This window comes from Falco naumanni, chromosome 20 (genome assembly GCF_017639655.2).
Source record: "Falco naumanni isolate bFalNau1 chromosome 20, bFalNau1.pat, whole genome shotgun sequence".
NCBI lineage: Eukaryota > Metazoa > Chordata > Aves > Falconiformes > Falconidae > Falco > Falco naumanni.
Genome location: NC_054073.1, coordinates 2,695,077 through 2,711,795, shown reverse-complemented (window position 1 = coordinate 2,711,795; position 16,719 = coordinate 2,695,077). Strand labels below are relative to the sequence as shown.

The window sequence follows — 16,719 nt, the reverse complement described above, 5'->3', positions numbered from 1 at the left end:
CAGCTCTGGCTCACCGGGGAGGACCCAGCAGACCAGAGGTCAGCAAGTGGGACACCCACCTAAAGAAGGGCTGGAAGGAGGGTCTGGGGGGCTACATGCTGTCAGCCTGACCTCTGTGCCGGGGAAGGGCATGGAGCTGATCGCCCTGAGTGCAGATCACGCGGCATGTGCAGGACAATAGGGGCATCAGACCCAGCCAGCGTGGATGGGCCTTTGACATGGATGGTGTCTACCTAACCTTGAGAAAAGCCTTTGACGCTCTCTCCCACAGCATTCTCCTGCAGAAACTGGCTGCTCACGGCTTTGACAGGCGCACACTTCACTGTGTAAAAACTGTGCGGGCGGACGAGCCCGAAGTGGTGGTGGATGGAGTTAGATCCCACTGGTGCCATGCACACAGGGTGTTCCCTAGGGCTCAGTGCTGGGGCCAGTCCTGTTTAATATAATTTAATTATCAATGATCTGGACAAGGGGATTGAGTGCACTGAGTTCACAGCCAACACCAAGTTGATCTGCTCTGCAGAGGGAGCTGGGCCGATGGGCCAAGGCCAAGTGCATGAGGTTCAACAAGGCTCCATGACGGGTCCTGCCCATGGGTCACACCAGCTCCAGGCAGTGCTGCAGCTTGGGGGGAAAGGACCTGGGGGTGCTGGTTGACAACTGGCTGGGCATGAGCCAGCCGTGTGCCCAGGAGGCCACCAACAGCATCCCGGCTTGTATCAGAAATGGTGTGGCCAGCAGGATGAGGGCAGTGATTGTCCCCCTGTAATGGTGATGCCACACCTTGAATCCTGTGGTCAGTTTTGGGCTCCTTGCCATAGGAAAGACATGGAGGTGCTGGAGCGTGTCCAGAGCAGGGCAGCAAAGCTGGCGCCAAGGGTCTAGAGAACAATCCCAGAATGGTTTGGGTTGGAAGGGACCTTAAAGATCATCTAGTTCTGACCCTGCCATGGGCAGGGACACCTTCTGCTAGAATGGATTGTTCCGAGCCCCATCCAGCCTGGCCTTGAGCACTGCCAGAGATGGGGCATGCACAGCTGCTCTGAGCAGCCTGTGCCAGCACCTCACCGCTTCCACAGTGAAGAATTTCTTCCAGTATCTAATCTCAGTCTCCCCTCTTTCAGCTTAAAACCATTATCCCTTGTCCTATCACTACAGGCCCTACTAAAAAGACTGGCCCCATCTTTCTTATAAGTACCCTTTAGGCACTGGAAGCTGTTCTAAGGTCTCCCCAGAGCCTGCTCTTCTCCAGGCTGAGCAACCCCAGCTCTCTCTGTGAGCCTGTCTGTGTTCTGAAATTCCGACTTGGAAACATTGGTCTGGTAACAAAGGCACAGCATTCGCTCTGGCATGGCCCAGGACTTCTCAGTTGGTACCGCCATGCTGTTGAGTGAGGTCCAACAGCTGGGCAGACCAAGCCATACAGTGCCACGGGAGCATGGCACAGCCACGGTCTGTGAACAGCTCCGGGCTCCCTGCCCAGAGCTCAAGGCAGAAACCAGCCACCTCTCACCACTTGTCAGCCCTTGTTATGCCACTACCTCCCCCACAGGAAAAGCACAAATTGCTGCCCAAGGCACAGTCACAGCTACATTATGTATGGCTGTGAAGAAAAATCTTGTATTGGGGCTTGGAGCTGGAGGAAAAGCTGGTGCAAAGTACCAGGCCTTCTGGGCCCTTCCTTCCCTCTTCTATTTATTTTATTTATAGTGATTTATTTTACTGACTGTATACCTATTAGCAGCCAGGTGCTTCCAGGACTTCCTGGCAAAAGAAAGGCAAACTTCTTTCATGGTGTTTCTTTTATTAAAAAAAATCCTCAGTACCTCAACACAGCTCAACCCTTAACAGAGCAACCAGAAAGAACAGAAACACAGCAACGAAGCGCTCACCGAAACACAGCGGGGCTTCCGAGAGAACAAGCATCAACAGGGACCTCCTGCACCCCACCTGAAAAAACAGCAGCTCTGAGAAGCCTCTAGCAAAAGGAGCTCTGGTTTTGTCACTAGAGCTCCTTCCCGCAGATGTTTCAGCGAGGCAGGCAGCACGTGGAAGAAGGGGGCCCTGAGATTTAATTCAGTTGTAAAGACTGCAGCGGGCAAAGAGCCACTGGGCCAAATGGAGGCTGGAAGGCAGCGCAGGCCTCAGACACTGCGGAGCTGCGCCCCTTGGTCACAGCACAGAGGCACCAGCACTGTCTGCAACGAAGTGAGGGGCCTCTGCTCCGAACACACAGACAAGGCAGTTTGGGATTTCCAGTTGGGTTCTTTTTCATTTGTTTCTTTCTTAAAATGTAGCAGACAACACATCACTGCTGTTGAAGTGCTGGATTCCCTCTTGCCGATGGCGGTGCTTGGCAGGGTGACTGTTACTGATCCCTGCTGTTCTGGGTGGCTTCTTTCCTGAGCTCTGGGGTGCTGGTGGCTTTGCTCAGTTCTTTTTGGTCTTGGGGGTGTCATACTTCCTCTTGCTCGAGTACCACAGCAGCAGTGGGATCCCGATGGAGGGCAGGGTCATCACACCAAAAGCTGCCCAGTCCAGCTAGAAGGAGAAATGGTGACAAAGAAGTCAAAACAAATCATGTACATGTGAGTTTGCAGCCATCAGATCTTCTTCCAGCTCAAATCCCACCATGCCAGCTCCTCCACAGAGGCAGCCAGGATGAGATTTCCTTGCTTTTTCTGCCATACTCTTCTGGACAACCAATATGGATTAACTGCAATCCATGTTGGAATTTTCCAGGTGACCGTAGCACGAACCAAACACACCACAAGCTGACCAAAAGCCACCGCGCTGGGTTGCACGTTCTGTTCCCCATTGAAAGGTACTTACGAAGTGAGGGGAGAACCTCCTGTCAAACTCACGCTGAGCCAAGATGCCTCCCTGCCCTGGAGCACTAGTGAAACCAACCTGAAAGAGGGGGAAAAACATAGTATTCGCCACCTTTCCTTCTTGCAACAGAGCCTGTGCAGCGTAGGAGAGCAGGGACACGCACCACCCCCCAACAAGCAGCTCAAGGAGCGCAGCCAGGTGTATCTGCTCTCCGATTTGGGCAAGGATCCTACAAATAGTCAACTCACCACAACCTGTCCGCCCTCCTGCACCAGGTATGTGATGGTAGCAGAGGTGAAGTTGAAGTAACCAGCTTTGAGAGGCCGCAGAACCACAGTGTGGGACACGTTACTCGCTCTGAGAGCCGTTAAGTTAAGGAAAACCGTTGCATTTCATCAAAGAAAAGCAAGGAGATGGGTAAAGAGCAGCCTCAAACCAGGTGGAAAAGTCAGTGCAGCTGACAGATGCGAGCCCCCTGTGGCTACAGACATCCAGACCCATCCAAGGCTGATCCAGCTGCTCCTCCATCCCAGGCAGAGGAACTGCACAGGGACCTGGCCCTCTCTGCAAGGAACTTTTTTTTTTTTTTTAACACAGCACCTTCAAGAAGAGAGATTTGCATCCAGTACCCTGCCCAGGGTCTGGCACGCTGGAATTTCAGCGAAAATGGATGAAGACAGGAGAGCTACAGGATGCTTGGGGGTGAGAATGAGTGCTGAGAGAGATTTCACAACATGAAAAGATACGGAGCAATCCTGTCCCACTTGACATTGAGCATCCCAGAGACAATGCCAAAATCTTCGGGGGGGAAAGAATCATCCGACAGCTCCACATCTAAAGCAGCACTAAATGCAACAAAAAAAGGGATGAGAAAAGAATCTTAGAGTTGGCATTCTCCTCATAGGGTACTGCACCAAAGGGGGGTGACGGCTCCACACTGACAGTTCAGCAGCTGGAAAAACTGACTTTTGAAACATGAAAAGTCACTGACAGAAGATGGGGAGGAGAGTCAAGCTGCATTACAGGGAGACTGCAGAAAGAGGAAGGTGAAGCTGAGAGAAACTGAAAGAAAAAAAACCCCAAAAATGGGAAGCTAGATGCGAAAGAGCTCACAAATCCAGAGTGAGAGGCTGCGTGCATGGGGAGCAGAGCATCACAAAAGTAACTACACCACACTGGAACAACAGCTAGAGCAGCCGTGGGGTGAAAGCAGGAAACGGTGAAAGGAAGGACAACGAAAGAGGAAGAAAAAGGCAAATTGCAGGGTCAAATCTTCAAGCACTGCTGGTAAGCTCAGAGTTAGGGGGAGCAAAGCTAACAGCACATCATGGAGTACAGAAATAGTAATACACACATAACGTTTGCCCTGGGTCAGTACTAGGATGCTGGACGAGGCTTACCTGGAGCCAACATTGTAGATGTTGTACTGCAACGTCAAGTCCTTGCCCTCCACTGCGTATCTGTTTAACAGAGATTTGGAGGCCAGGAGCCTGGCACCTTCCTCACAGCGCACCACGTAAAACAGGGCAAACACGGCGAGAATCAGGAGCTTCATCTAGGAAAAAAAAAAGAAAACGAAACGTCATTGATGATTTAATTGCAAAAAGAATGATGAAAACAAGACGATTCAGGCATTCATGTGTAGTGGGAGAACAGCTGTACACTTCACAGTAATATTGATAAAGGATTATCTGATAAAGCTGGCAGAGCGCTACCCTCGCTCCACGCAAGTCTGCAACTGCCCCTGAAATACCTGTGCGCTTTCGTGCAAGGATGTAGGAACTGGCACGGCAGTGACCCAGACCAGCAGGCACAGAAGAAAAATGACCGTTTTCTCCCTTTTCAAAGCCTGGGCAAGTATCGCTCCCCTTTATCACATCTTAGTAATTAGCAAAGGTCTCCGATCACAAAGCCTGTTCTAACTAACTTCCACAGCAAAAGCTCCGGCAATTCGTTTCACCGGTTTTAGCAAGTAATTGCCACTGCGAAGCACGGCAGCTTCTCAGCAGTGTCTTATACAACAGAGTCAGCTCTTCTCCCCACCAAATTGTCTGTTCTTAGAAACTCCTAGCTCCTAATTTCCAACATTTCTTATCCTTTCCTACTTCCAGCCACAGAGGTACCACCAACTCCCTCCAGTGGCCTTTCGGTCAATCCCTGCCTCAGGCCACGTGTCCCACTTTCCTGGAGCATCTCTGGAGCTGCCCTGCTGAGAGGACAAGGAGCCCACACACCCCTTAGACACGCAACCCATCGGGAGACTTGTCAGTGCTTTGAAGCGCACAAACCGCTGGCGTGTCAGAGCCTCCACGCTGGAGGATCCTTCCTTCCCCTCTCCTCCCCTGCCACAGTCTCCACACTCCTGTTCCCACCCTCGGCTGCTCCTACACACCCACGCAGGGCAGGCAGCTCAGGGATACGGCTCCACGCAAACCCAAGAACATCCCTGTCTCACCGGCTGCTGCCTACGCCAGAGCCAGCCGGCAACGCTTCTCAAACGTGAGCCCGTTCCTGCCGTGCAAGAGCCCAGTTTGATACCCCGAGATGAGATCTTGGTTTACGACAGAGCTGTGCAAACCTGGGTGCAAGCGACCAAAGCCAGCCATAGTTACAAACATTATACACCAAAATTATCACACTTTCCATGCCCGGCAGGCAGGTCTGTACAAATAACTGACTACGCTTTGGCACATCCATTATACTCCTTATGCTACTGCACACGCTCTCTGAGGAAGGGTCTTTTAGTGGTTTTTATTTCCTCAGGGGGTGTGACTTTTAGTGTTATAACGAGGCCAAGGCAAGGCTGAGGGCCGCAGGAGCTGACTCCTCAGGGTTTAACACCACGATGGTCTAAGTGCGCCGGCCTACACGGCAAAACCGGGATGTTCTTTGGTTCATCTCTCCCAAGGCCGAGTCCCTGGATCAGAAGCTCCTTAAATCACCGTTCCGGGCAGCTCGAGGGCCAGCCTGACCTACGCTCTGCGCACATATATCTTTAACGTATAGTTAAACGCTACCGCTGGGTTCAGCGCTCAAGAAATGGGGAGCGCAGCCATCACCAGCAGCAAGGCCCGGCTGGGCCCTCCCGTCCCCCCAAAACCCCCACCCCAGCCACCGCCAGGCCCCGACCAGCCCCCCCCGAGACCAGGACCCCCCCCCGACCCTCACCGTCTCTGCCCCTCGGCGCCCAGTGCAAGGCCGAGTCAGCGTAGCAGCAGCGGAAGTGACGCAACGCAACATGGCGGTCGCCCGCGGCATGCTGGGAAATGTAGTCCTCCCCGCCCAGGAGGCTGCAGCTTTCCTAAAACCCGAAACCACCAGGTTTTCGTTCAAAAATAGCACTTGTCGCCCCTCCTCGCAGAGTGCCGGCCCCTGCCCTACCCAGCCTCCAGCCCCACGGGTGCCGGGGCAGCGGGGGGTGCGGCAGACCAGGCTCCCACCGGCAATTCCTGAGGGAACAGGCCTCGGTCTGGAGCTGCGACTGGGGTTTGCTGGAGGCCCCTTGCAAGTCGGTGCGTTGGGAGAGGCGACAACAAAGCTGCCGAGCAGGGACGTACCGTAGGAAGACAGAAGGTGGCCATACCTCCCTCTTCCCTTGGCTACTGCTCATGTTCCTCCCCATCTGGTCTCGAGGTCGGCACAATTCTCTTCTTATCGCCTTCTCCAAGGGAAAAAAAGAGGCACCCTCTCCACCTGGCCGGCCTTCAGTTTGTGACAAGCACATAGAGCAGCAGCCCAATGACCACCATGGCTCGCAAGAGCAGTTCCACGCAGAGCAGCAGGATGCCCATGAGGAAGATGGCTAGCAGCTCTGCCCAGCTCGCCAGCACTGCCAACCGCATCGAGGCTTTGGAAAGCAACGAGGGAGAAGATGAGAGCAGGGTTAAATTCCTCAAACAGAAGGTGGGATGCCTGTCCTAGTGCACAAGCCCCAAAACTGTATCTTGATATATTAGGGATACTCCGCTTAACTAACCCCACAGCAGAGATGCTCCACCCTTCTGTTTCCAACAGATTAGGAAATGTCCGGACCTCCTTGTTGCAAAACCAGTAACAACACAAAGCCACGAGGCCTGGTTTTCAGTGCTGGAGGAAGCTTTGAGAGGTTGTCTATACCAGTGTCTCTCAGACAGCTGCCTGCAGACCTCTGGGTGAGTGGCCAAAAAACCACCCCTCTGTACATGCATCTTCCTCACACACCAAACAAACAGCCCATGAATCCACCTCTCCAGGGCTCCAGCTGCCAGATCACCACCTCATCCTCTTTCTTTTATCAAAGTTCCCGACTTTCAACCTTTAGCAGTGGCTCCCCATACACCCGATTTCTTCTCTCCCTGCCGAGCCACACAGGGTTTATCCAAGCTGCCGACTACAGAAAGCACCACAGAGCTTAAACCAGTGCTGGCCACCCACCACGGAGGCGGACGGCAGCTGGGCTGCCCTGCCTCGCACCTCAGCAGGGTTTGCTGCAGCATCATGATAGGATGAGGGCCCCATCACACAAATACTGAGAAAATACCTGTCCTTGGCCTGAGAAGTATAGAGCTTTTTACAAAGAGGCTCGAATTTCTCAGCAAAGCCCCTTCCTCAGGCAGCTGACTAGCAGACGCTAAGGCAGCCAACCTACTTCTGTCTGTGTTTCTTCCTGGCTAACGGTGTGAGCTGGAAATGAGAGAGGGAAAACAAAGCCTTGTTATTGAGCAAACAGTTTGAGGGGGGCAAACAAATAATCAGAAACGCTGGAAACTTCCAGGCACACAGTGTGCGGGAGGGCGGAGAGCGCTGGTGGTGTGGCCTCTGTCCCCGCCATTACCGCTGGGCAACCGGAGGGGCCTGGCAAAGCGCCCTGTGACAAAAATGGCTGCTGCCAGGCTACCTCGCAGCTGCTGTGCTCTGAGGGGACATCTGAGCCCCCGGGAGGGCCCCCGGTTCCACCAGGCAGCCCCGCTTCAGCCGCTGTGACGGGGACGGGCCCGGGGGAGCGGGATGGGCCGAGACAGGCCCGGCCGCCTCAGAAACTACGGTTCCCAGCATGCACCGCGGCGAGCCCGCGCCCGCGGCGTGAGGTGGGCGAGACCACAGCGCTGACGGCGGGGGGGACACGTTGAGGACTTCCCTCCCACACAGGGTTCTCAGAGGTCTCGACCGCCTCACACCCCGCCCGGAGATCCGGCAGGTAGCGGCTGCGGTGCCTCCGCCATGCAAGGGGGAGCGGGCAGAGGAGAGGCCCGCCTGCACCCCCTCGCTGCTCGTCCCCCCGCCCCTTTGCTCATGTGGCACTGGCCTCCCGCACATGCGTAGTACCGCGCGGCCCCTCCCAGCACTCCGCGGCTCCATGCGCTGAGGAGCCGCTTCTCAACCGAACTTGCTGTGGCTGCGGGGAGGAGGGGCACCGCCTCCTTATTGGGCGCCGGGCCAGCGGCGCGGGCCGGGATTGGTCGGCGCGGGCGGGAGGCGGGGTAGGGTGCCGCGGCACGGTGAGGCGGCAGCTCGCGGGGCGCGCTGTCTCCAGAAGGTTCCGCGCCGCGCTGCAGCCGCCGCCGCCGCCACGATGATGGGCCCGCGGCCTGTTCTCGTCCTCAGTGAGTGTCGCCGCCCGCCGGCCCGGCCTCCCCCCGGGGCTGGGGGGCGAGCAGGGGGCTCCCCCTCTCCCCTCCCCGCCGCCATGTTGGGTCCCCCTCGCGGCCGGGCCCGGCGCGCCCCTCCCGCCGGCTGCCACCGGGCCCCGCGGGGGCTGCACGGCCGCTGCCCGGGCCCCTCCGCCCCCTGCGCTGGAGCGCTGCTCGTTAAGGCCTTCCTGGCGGATCTTTTGTCTCCCCCAGCCCTGTTTCCCCCCCGCAGCCGTGTTTCCCCTCGTTGGGGTCGGTTTGTGCCTGGGCTGCTCGCCTTAGCCAAGAGGCAGCGCTTGTAGCCCTTTCCTTAGGCCTCCTTACTTTGTTCTTGGTGTTGCTTTTGCTGTTGCTTTATCGTAGAATCGTTTAGGTTAGAAAAAAGTCTTAAAGGCCGCCAGGTCAACCTGCTCCCCCGGCGCTGCTGAACCGTGTGCCTCATCACCACACCCATGCGCTTTTTGAGCGCCTCCAAGGGATGGTGGCTCCATCACCTCCTTGGGCAGGCAGTGCCGATGCTTGACCAGCCTTTTGGTGTAGAAATTTTTCCTCTTATTCAATCTAACTCTCCCCTAGCACAACTTGGGGCTGTTTCCTCTGTCCTGTTGCTAGTTATCTGGGAGAAGAGACTGACCCCCACGTGTCTACAACCTTCCAGGCAGCTGTAGAGAGGGATAAGGTCCCCCCTGAGGCCCCCTCCTCTCCAGGCTAAACGCCCCCAGCTCCCTCAGCTGCTCCTCATGAGGCTTCTGCTCCAGACCCTTCCCCAGCTTCATTGCCTTTCTCTGGATGCTTGCTTTTGTTGTGTTTTAAAAATGTATATGCACAAACATCCACTCCTAAAGTAAATCTGTGCTCATCCAGCCTAGGCTTGTAACAAAAGACAAGCGGCACCAAACCTCAAGGTGCTTTAGGGTCCTTTAGGGCAGACCCTTGTGACAACGAGTCCCCAGGTACATCTGTGAGCCTGTGGCACGGCAGTGGCAGCTCACCCTAATGTGCCAAAGGCCGAGCAACACTGATACATAAATCTTAAACCAATGTTCTGTTTACTCTGTGTGATCTGGCAGATTTCTTTGGAGTTACTGCTCTTCGATTTTTCTTGGGGGAACAGGTTGTATTCCAGGGTTGCAGAATTTTGTCTCAGTTGAACTGTGATGCTAATCGGGAATTCTGTTATAATAAGGACTGTCGTTTTTCACTGGCGCTTATGTCTTAGAGTGGCTGTGGTATTTATATTGTAAACTTAATTTAGAACTGGTCATATATCAAGTGCGTGTGATAGAGATGGTGTCTTTGATGCGTTGTCTGAATCACCGTTTCAGTCTTGGACTTACTTGGTAAGATCATATTAATGTACTTTTTTTTTTTTTTTTTTTTTTTTAATTAAAAACTTCAGGTCAGAATATGAAACGCGAGTCTGGAAGAAAAGTCCAGACTGGAAACATCACTGCTGCCAAGGTACCGTATTCTCGTGTCAGGCTATTTTGATTCTTTTTGGTTTTTAATATATATGTGTGTATATTTATATACTTATATATTTAAGAGGGTAAACTAGATCTGAAGCATGTTTTCTCTGTATGAATCCAGAGCAGAAGCGGCACAGAAAATGAATTTTCAGTGTTAAATAGGTGCAGTGTAACTGAACATGGAGGAGTTTAACCCACTGAACCCTCTTTCTCTGCAAAATCTGAGTGTGTCTAAAATTTGAAATCTCTTTTCAATAATAATTCGGTGTGGTGCCAGTGCTCTTACGATCCCGCTGGCCTTGTTCCCACACAGTTCTTAACTTCTGCTGCATCTAAGCAGCTGCAGAGTGATTGGGTCACGTAAGCTTTGCACTGGCTGCTTGTTTCATATAGACTGTGGGGTTTTTAGACTTTGTGATGCCTCATTTCTTTTATTCCTCCTAGACTATTGCTGACATTATCCGAACATGTTTAGGACCAAGAGCTATGATGAAGGTAAGGACTGTCGCTGAAGTACCTGTGCTGTGTACTGAATCACTACACATTACCAGTCAGTGTAAAAATTGCTTCTCTTTTGGTTTCAGATGCTTTTGGACCCCATGGGTGGGATTGTGATGACCAATGATGGCAATGCTATTCTTAGAGAAGTAAGTTTCTCCTAAAGGATTGTTTTTACTTAACATGTGAGTCAGAATCTTCGAGGATACAGTTACATAGCTGGCAGTGGAACTGTGTTATTTCATCGTCTGTCTTGAGAGCCAGGAGGTAGTAAACAGCAGTACCAAGAAGGGTGCTGACTGGGGAGGAGTTAAATATTTCCAGTGAATGCTCTTCCTCCTCAGAAAAGTCGGTTTGACCCCAGGGTGCTAAGTTTTCACAGAGATTTTACAAGAGCGATGTAAGTGCTATGGTAATTGTAGCTATAATCATTTGCATCAAAAAACTTAGGAGTAGATGTTTGCTTTTACAGCACCAAATAATTAGACCAAGAAATCACTGTCATCTTTCTGGTGCAAGTGCTGTTAAAATAACATTACAAAAATCGTAATGTCTGAAAAACTGAGAGAGACGCAGTCCTGTGAAATAATAAAAAGCCTTATTTTGGGTCTCAAAAAGGAAAAAAAAAAAATCTTTGCTATGGTTGGGCAGAATGCCTTTGATTGTTTAAAAGGTTTGGTATTTGTGCCATGGAGTGATGCAAGATGTTTTAGCTTTAGTGTTCTGGAACACAAAACATACCCCTTGCTCCCCTGCAGATTCAAGTCCAGCATCCAGCTGCAAAATCAATGATAGAGATCAGCCGTACTCAGGATGAAGAAGTCGGAGATGGGACCACATCTGTAATTATCCTTGGTAAGGAGAGTGGATAAGACATAACTTTTTATAAAAGGCTTAAGGCTGAAGTTTGCCCTTTTTGCTCATCAGAGCCCAGTAAGTATGCCTTAACGAGACAGATGCTCATTATTTACCAACTCTAAAATTGAGTCGCTTGTGGCAGAGGATGTTCATTAGACCCTTAGGTTATCAGCTCCATGCTTTGTGAGGTTATGTTCTTTCCATGAGATAAGGACAGGTATATATAAGTACATCTATACATCTATTTATATTATATATATGTAAGTATAAGGAAAAGTATAGATGATGTTAGAGCTCTCTACATGGATAGCAGATACTTTTTGTCTGGTGTGCTGTTCTCCTGTCTTGACTGTTGATTGTTCTACAAACTTACCTGGGGAATTTTGATGATTTTTATTATTTTTTTTTTTTAGCTGGAGAGATGCTCTCTGTGGCCGAACACTTCCTTGAACAGCAGATGCATCCAACTGTGATCATTGGGGCCTACCGTAAAGCTCTGGATGACATGATCAGTATTTTAAAGAAAATTGGGTAAGTGTGGGCTGGTGGGAGTTAGAGAGAAGGGATGTGGTGTTTCCATGCTGCTTAGAGATGGTTCTTGAGGGAATCGTGCTCGTAAAATAGAATTTAATATAGTTGGAGAGGGATTCAATGGGATTATGAATAGGTTGTAGCTTGGAGTAATACTCAGTTTACTGTGTTGGTTTTTTTTTTCCCTTGGTGTCAGCACTCCAGTGGACGTGAACAACAAAGAGATGATGCTTAAAATAATAAAGAGTGCTATAAATACCAAGGCAATAAACCGCTGGTCTGACTTGGCCTGCAGCATTGCTCTTGATGCTGTTAAGACCGTGGAGTTTGAAGAAAATGGCAGAAAGGAAATTGATATTAAAAAATATGCAAAAGTAGAAAAGGTGAGTATGTCCTGAAATGTTTCTTACCTGTGTGCCCCTTTCCCCTTCTGAGTTGGTTGTTCCAAAGATGCAGTGGGAAGAGTTTTGTCTACTGATCTGCAGGCAAAACCCTGGAATTTCCATCGGTGCTGGCAGCCTTGCTGGTTTACAGTGAAAGTGGAGTCAGTTATTTCAGCTTTTCTAGAAAATTTGTCAAAAAGACCATTTAAGTTTCAGTTTCCGCCTTCCTGTTGCCAGGCAAGGGGGGTGTGAGCAGTTTCTCAAGTTCTTCCATGGATTTCACTTACCCGAAGTCAGCGTGCTCTTAAAATTAATTTGGATTGTGACCTGATGCATCGTGGTTACTCGGGAGGGTTTTTCCTTTTTCAGCACATGGGATGGATAGTTTGAGGAGCACGGATACCCGGGTTTGCCTAGACTGACTTGCCTCGTTTTCCCCCTTTCTTTTGTCTCTCAGATTCCAGGTGGTTTTAGTGAAGACTCGTGCGTTTTGCGTGGAATCATGGTGAATAAAGATGTAACTCATCCCAGAATGCGTCGTGTTATTAAGAATCCCCGCATTGTCCTTCTGGATTGTTCACTAGAGTACAAGAAAGGAGAGAGCCAGGTAAAGCAACTCTCGGTAGAGATGTCGGCAGCTTTTGATTGAAAAGTAGTAAAGAGAACAAATCCAGCTAGCTAGCTAAAAGCGTGAGTGGCAGAAGGATTTCTTCACGTTCTGCCTTTCCAGACACCTTTTGCTTGTATGGGCTAATTCCGCTGCGGGGTCAGTACCCTGGAGAAAAAGGGAGTTAAGATCACTCAAGCCAGGGGATCTGGGTCTGACTCAGGGGAGGATTGGAAGGAATACGGTGAGATACTGACACCTCTTTCTGTGCAGACTGATATTGAAATAACGCGGGAGGAAGACTTTGCCCGCATCCTGCAGATGGAGGAAGAGTACATTCAGCAGATCTGTGAGGATCTGATGAGAGTCAAGCCAGATCTGGTCATCACAGAGAAAGGAATTTCTGGTAATAACACACGTGATCTTCCTTCGTGTTGAATTAATCTCAGGGTTCACGCTGTGTTAAATGCACTGTTCTGTAACTTTTTAAAAAAAGAAAAAAAAACACCCAAGCCCCACACACACACCCCCCGAGCCTGGTTTTGAATGTGACTCTGGTTTGGTTTTGTTTTTTACCTTTCTAGCGATTGTTCTACATGGCAGGCATTGAAGTTGGTTCTCGAGGTTGCCTTGTGAACGTGGACGCTTAAAATAGTATTGTGCTTTTCCAGTATTTGGAAACGCTATCAAAATATCAATATATTGATATCATAATATCAAAATACAGGGCTGAGCCTAGCAAACTGTGCAAAGCTGCGCTGTAATTTTGCCTTGCAGCTTGGTTTAAGAAGCTACATTTAGGTTTTTTCTTCCCGTTAACCTTTTTTATTTTAATGATAACGTAAAGTTTGTCACAATAGCGCTGAGTCATCAATAAAATGTCACGATCCTGATTTCAGACTTGGCCCAGCACTACCTGATGAGAGCCAACATCACCGCCATCCGCAGAGTGAGAAAGACGGACAACAACAGGATCGCCAGGTAAACGCCGTCTCCTCGCTGGAGCCCGTTCTCGCCGCCTGTGGCGCGCGGTTGTTCTTACCTCACCCCTTTTCTCCCAGCTCTTTACTTGTGAGCATCTAACCTGAGCGGTGTTTGCCTGCTAGGGCCTGCGGAGCTCGCATCGTGAGCCGCACCGATGAGCTGCGGGAGGAAGATGTGGGGACTGGTGCCAGGCTCTTCGAAGTTAAAAAAATAGGAGATGAATATTTTGCCTTCATCACCGATTGCAAAGACCCCAAGGCCTGCACTATCATTCTGCGTGGAGCCAGCAAGGAAATCCTAGCAGTAAGTTATTACACGTGCCGCTTCCCCGCCCCGTCCTGGCCACCTTCTTGGTGTCATTGCTTCCTTTCGAGCAGCTTTCGCGTGCGGATGAAGCAAACTCAAATTTCCTCCGGGTTCTGCAGTGACACCAGGATTCCCACCTGGCGGGCTGTGCTGCCCAGTGAAGGCAAAGCTTTTCCATCCGTCCAAGGAGCCGGCCCCGCTGGCCGCCTTCCCAGCTGCTGGTGTGCCACGGTTCCCTGCCACCGATGATCCTCTGCTTTTTATACCTGTTGCAGGAGGTAGAACGAAACCTTCAGGATGCCATGCAGGTGTGTCGCAACGTCCTCATGGATCCGCAGCTGGTGCCGGGAGGGGGAGCGACCGAAATGGCCGTTTCCCACGCGCTGACGGAGAAATCCAAAGGGATGACGGGTGTGGAGCAGTGGCCTTACCGTGCCGTAGCCCAGGCTCTGGAAGTCATTCCCCGAACGCTCATCCAGAACTGTGGTGCTAGTACCATCCGTGTGCTGACCTCGCTCAGGGTAAGGCGTGGGGCTTGGGGGTCTTCTGAGGAGCTTCAGCCCCTTCCCGCTGCCTCCTGCTCCCCGGATCGGTCCTTCCCTGGCGTTGCTCTTGCACGAGCAGCTTGTTGAGGGAGCGGCTTTAGTGGCAGTAAGCTTTTACATCAAAGGAAACTGGTGTTGAAGTAACCCGTCCGTTAAAGGGGATTGAGATTGTTGGGGTTTTTTTGGCATTAGCTGAGCTGCAGACATTTTTCCTGAAGGTTTGTGCTGAATTTGAAAGGGTGCAGGTGGAATGAAATAGCTTGTTGGAGGTACCAGCGTTAAAAAAAAGAAAACAACAAAACCCTGGGGGTGAACAAACCCAGAATCTTCCTTGGGAGATTAGATGGGATGGCACGAGAGAGAATATCTCTGAGTGCAAGTTCAGTATAATTGTTTCAGGTGCTGCTCAGTAACACGCTCATGGATCAGCTCCAGAATTGAAAACATTCTAATGACCTTTTACCATTTTCCTGAGCCCCTGTGGGTCACTTTTCGTTTCCAGAAGGTGACTTTGCTGCCTTACGCCGTCGGTGGTGACCTGTCCCTCTCCGCTTGCAGGCGAAACACACTCAAGAAGGCAGCCAGACGTGGGGGGTGAACGGCGAGACCGGAGCTTTAGTCGATATGAAGGATTTGGGGATCTGGGAGCCTTTAGCAGTCAAACTGCAGACCTACAAGACGGCGGTAGAGGTAAGGAGGGAGGCGGGAGAAGTTCCAAGCCTCCGTGGCACGTCTTTTGGGAGAGGGGAGCGTTAATGCTTGAGCGCTGGGGTGCTGAGCGTGGTGCCTGCGGGTGTTTCGGCTCACTGACGTGGGAGGGGTGACAATGTGATGCAGCACCCGTGGGAGCCCGTACTCGGGCACTCAGAGCGGTTGGGTTTTGATCCTGTGGCTAAAACTTGTCGTGTTCCATATTCCCCCCCCCCCCCTTTTTTTTCTGCAAGTCCCACCAGGACAGGCTGGGGACAGACTTTTTATCAGGGCCTGTAGCAATAGGACAAGGGGGAATGGATTGAAACTAAGAGAGGGGAGATTTAAATCAGATATGGGGAAGGGGGAATGATTTTACACAGAGAGGGGGGATTTAAATTGGATATGGGGAAGGGGGAACGGCTTTAAGCTGGAAGAGGGGAGATGGAGATTAGGTGTTTGGAAGAAATTCTCCCCTGTGGGGGCGGCGAGGCGCTGGCACAGGCTGCCCAGAGCCCTGGCCATGCGCAAGGCCAGGCTGGATGGGGCTGGGAGCGCCCTGGGCTGGTGGGATGGGTGTCCCCCTGCCCGTGGGGGGGTGTCCCCCTGCCCGTGGCAGTGGGTTGGAATTCGATGATCTTGAAGGGTCCCTTCACCCCCCAAAGTGTGATGTGATTCCGTGAAGGATGGGCTGAGCCGGGGGTGGGCGGCTGGGTGCCAGCCATGTCCTGGAACCCCGGGGGTGGCCGGGGCAGCTGCTGCCCCTCGCCTCGTCCTGGCCCGAGCCACCCTCCCCTCGGCAAAGCTCCCAGTTTGAGCCCTTGCTGGTGGGGCTGGGTCGAAGGCAAGGAAGCAAGGAAGAACAGGTGTCCCCTTTTCTGTCCCTGACGGTGGGCGACGGGCACGGTGTCCTTCCCGTAGTGCTGCGCTCGGAGGGTCGTTTTAACGCCAGACTGGTGGTTTTTGGGTGTGTGGGGGGGGTCGGTTGGGGTTTATTTTTTCTGACCAGCTCCTGATGGAGTGGGGTACGGCACCTTTCCGCAGACGGCAGTTCTCCTCCTCCGCATCGATGACATTGTGTCGGGACACAAAAAGAAGGGGGACGATCAAAGCAAGCAGCCAGCCGCCCCCGAGCCTGCCCAGGAATAAGAGGGGGGGGATCCCCCCGCTGGGAAGAACCGGGCACCGGGGACTCGATGGTGGGAAGAGCTGGAGCGACCCCCCCGGCCGGAGCTGAGCGGGGGGAAAGTTTGTCTCAAGCCTGTGGGAGGGACGGGGAAATAAACCCGGGATGGTGGGGAAGGGCTGGGGGTCCCCAAGGGAGCCCAGGCCTCGCCCCGGGTCCGGGCAGGCACCGCTGACGGTTTGTCTCGTAAATAAAAACGTGTCAATGCAGCCTGTGCTGAT

At 52.1% G+C, this 16,719-nt stretch overlaps 2 protein-coding genes across 3 annotated transcripts; one reads left to right on the top strand and one right to left on the bottom strand.

Moving 5' to 3' along the window:
* Positions 1-1,784: 1,784 nt before the first annotated feature.
* Positions 1,785-6,414, bottom strand: SSR2 (signal sequence receptor subunit 2). 2 transcript variants are annotated; one of them, XM_040618840.1, is made up of 6 exons: positions 6,390-6,414; positions 4,233-4,387; positions 3,579-3,677; positions 3,081-3,189; positions 2,833-2,910; positions 1,785-2,541 (listed from the first exon to the last, which is right to left on the bottom strand). In XM_040618840.1, exons 1-6 carry the CDS (start codon positions 6,411-6,413, stop codon positions 2,431-2,433), a joined length of 576 nt encoding a protein of 191 aa, XP_040474774.1. In that variant the 5' UTR covers position 6,414; the 3' UTR covers positions 1,785-2,430. The 2 variants fall into 2 exon arrangements, with proteins under 2 accessions (XP_040474774.1, XP_040474773.1); XM_040618839.1 differs by lacking the exon at positions 6,390-6,414 and adding an exon at positions 6,001-6,114.
* Positions 6,415-8,285: 1,871 nt separating this feature from the next.
* CCT3 (chaperonin containing TCP1 subunit 3) lies at positions 8,286-16,707 on the top strand. The gene is made up of 14 exons (XM_040618621.1): positions 8,286-8,414; positions 9,841-9,902; positions 10,355-10,405; positions 10,495-10,557; positions 11,167-11,263; positions 11,680-11,797; positions 11,994-12,180; positions 12,638-12,787; positions 13,061-13,193; positions 13,687-13,768; positions 13,894-14,074; positions 14,353-14,598; positions 15,181-15,312; positions 16,357-16,707. Exons 1-14 carry the CDS (start codon positions 8,384-8,386, stop codon positions 16,459-16,461), a joined length of 1,638 nt encoding a protein of 545 aa, XP_040474555.1. The 5' UTR covers positions 8,286-8,383; the 3' UTR covers positions 16,462-16,707.
* Positions 16,708-16,719: the final 12 nt, after the last annotated feature.

Bases quoted from the DNA above. Each gene is read 5' to 3' on its own strand.
- SSR2 (XM_040618839.1), bottom strand. From the start codon at position 6,090: ATGCCGCGGGCGACCGCCATGTTGCGTTGCGTCACTTCCGCTGCTGCT. The intron at 3,678-4,232 runs GTAAGCCTCGTC...TGTTGCATTTAG, and splicing joins ATCTACAATGTTGGCTCCAG to TGCTGCTTTAGATGTGGAGC. The intron at 3,190-3,578 runs GTATCTTTTCAT...AACGGCTCTCAG, and splicing joins AAGTGGGACAGGATTGCTCC to AGCGAGTAACGTGTCCCACA.
- CCT3 (XM_040618621.1), top strand. From the start codon at position 8,384: ATGATGGGCCCGCGGCCTGTTCTCGTCCTCA. The intron at 12,181-12,637 runs GTGAGTATGTCC...TTTGTCTCTCAG, and splicing joins AATATGCAAAAGTAGAAAAG to ATTCCAGGTGGTTTTAGTGA. The intron at 12,788-13,060 runs GTAAAGCAACTC...CTTTCTGTGCAG, and splicing joins ACAAGAAAGGAGAGAGCCAG to ACTGATATTGAAATAACGCG.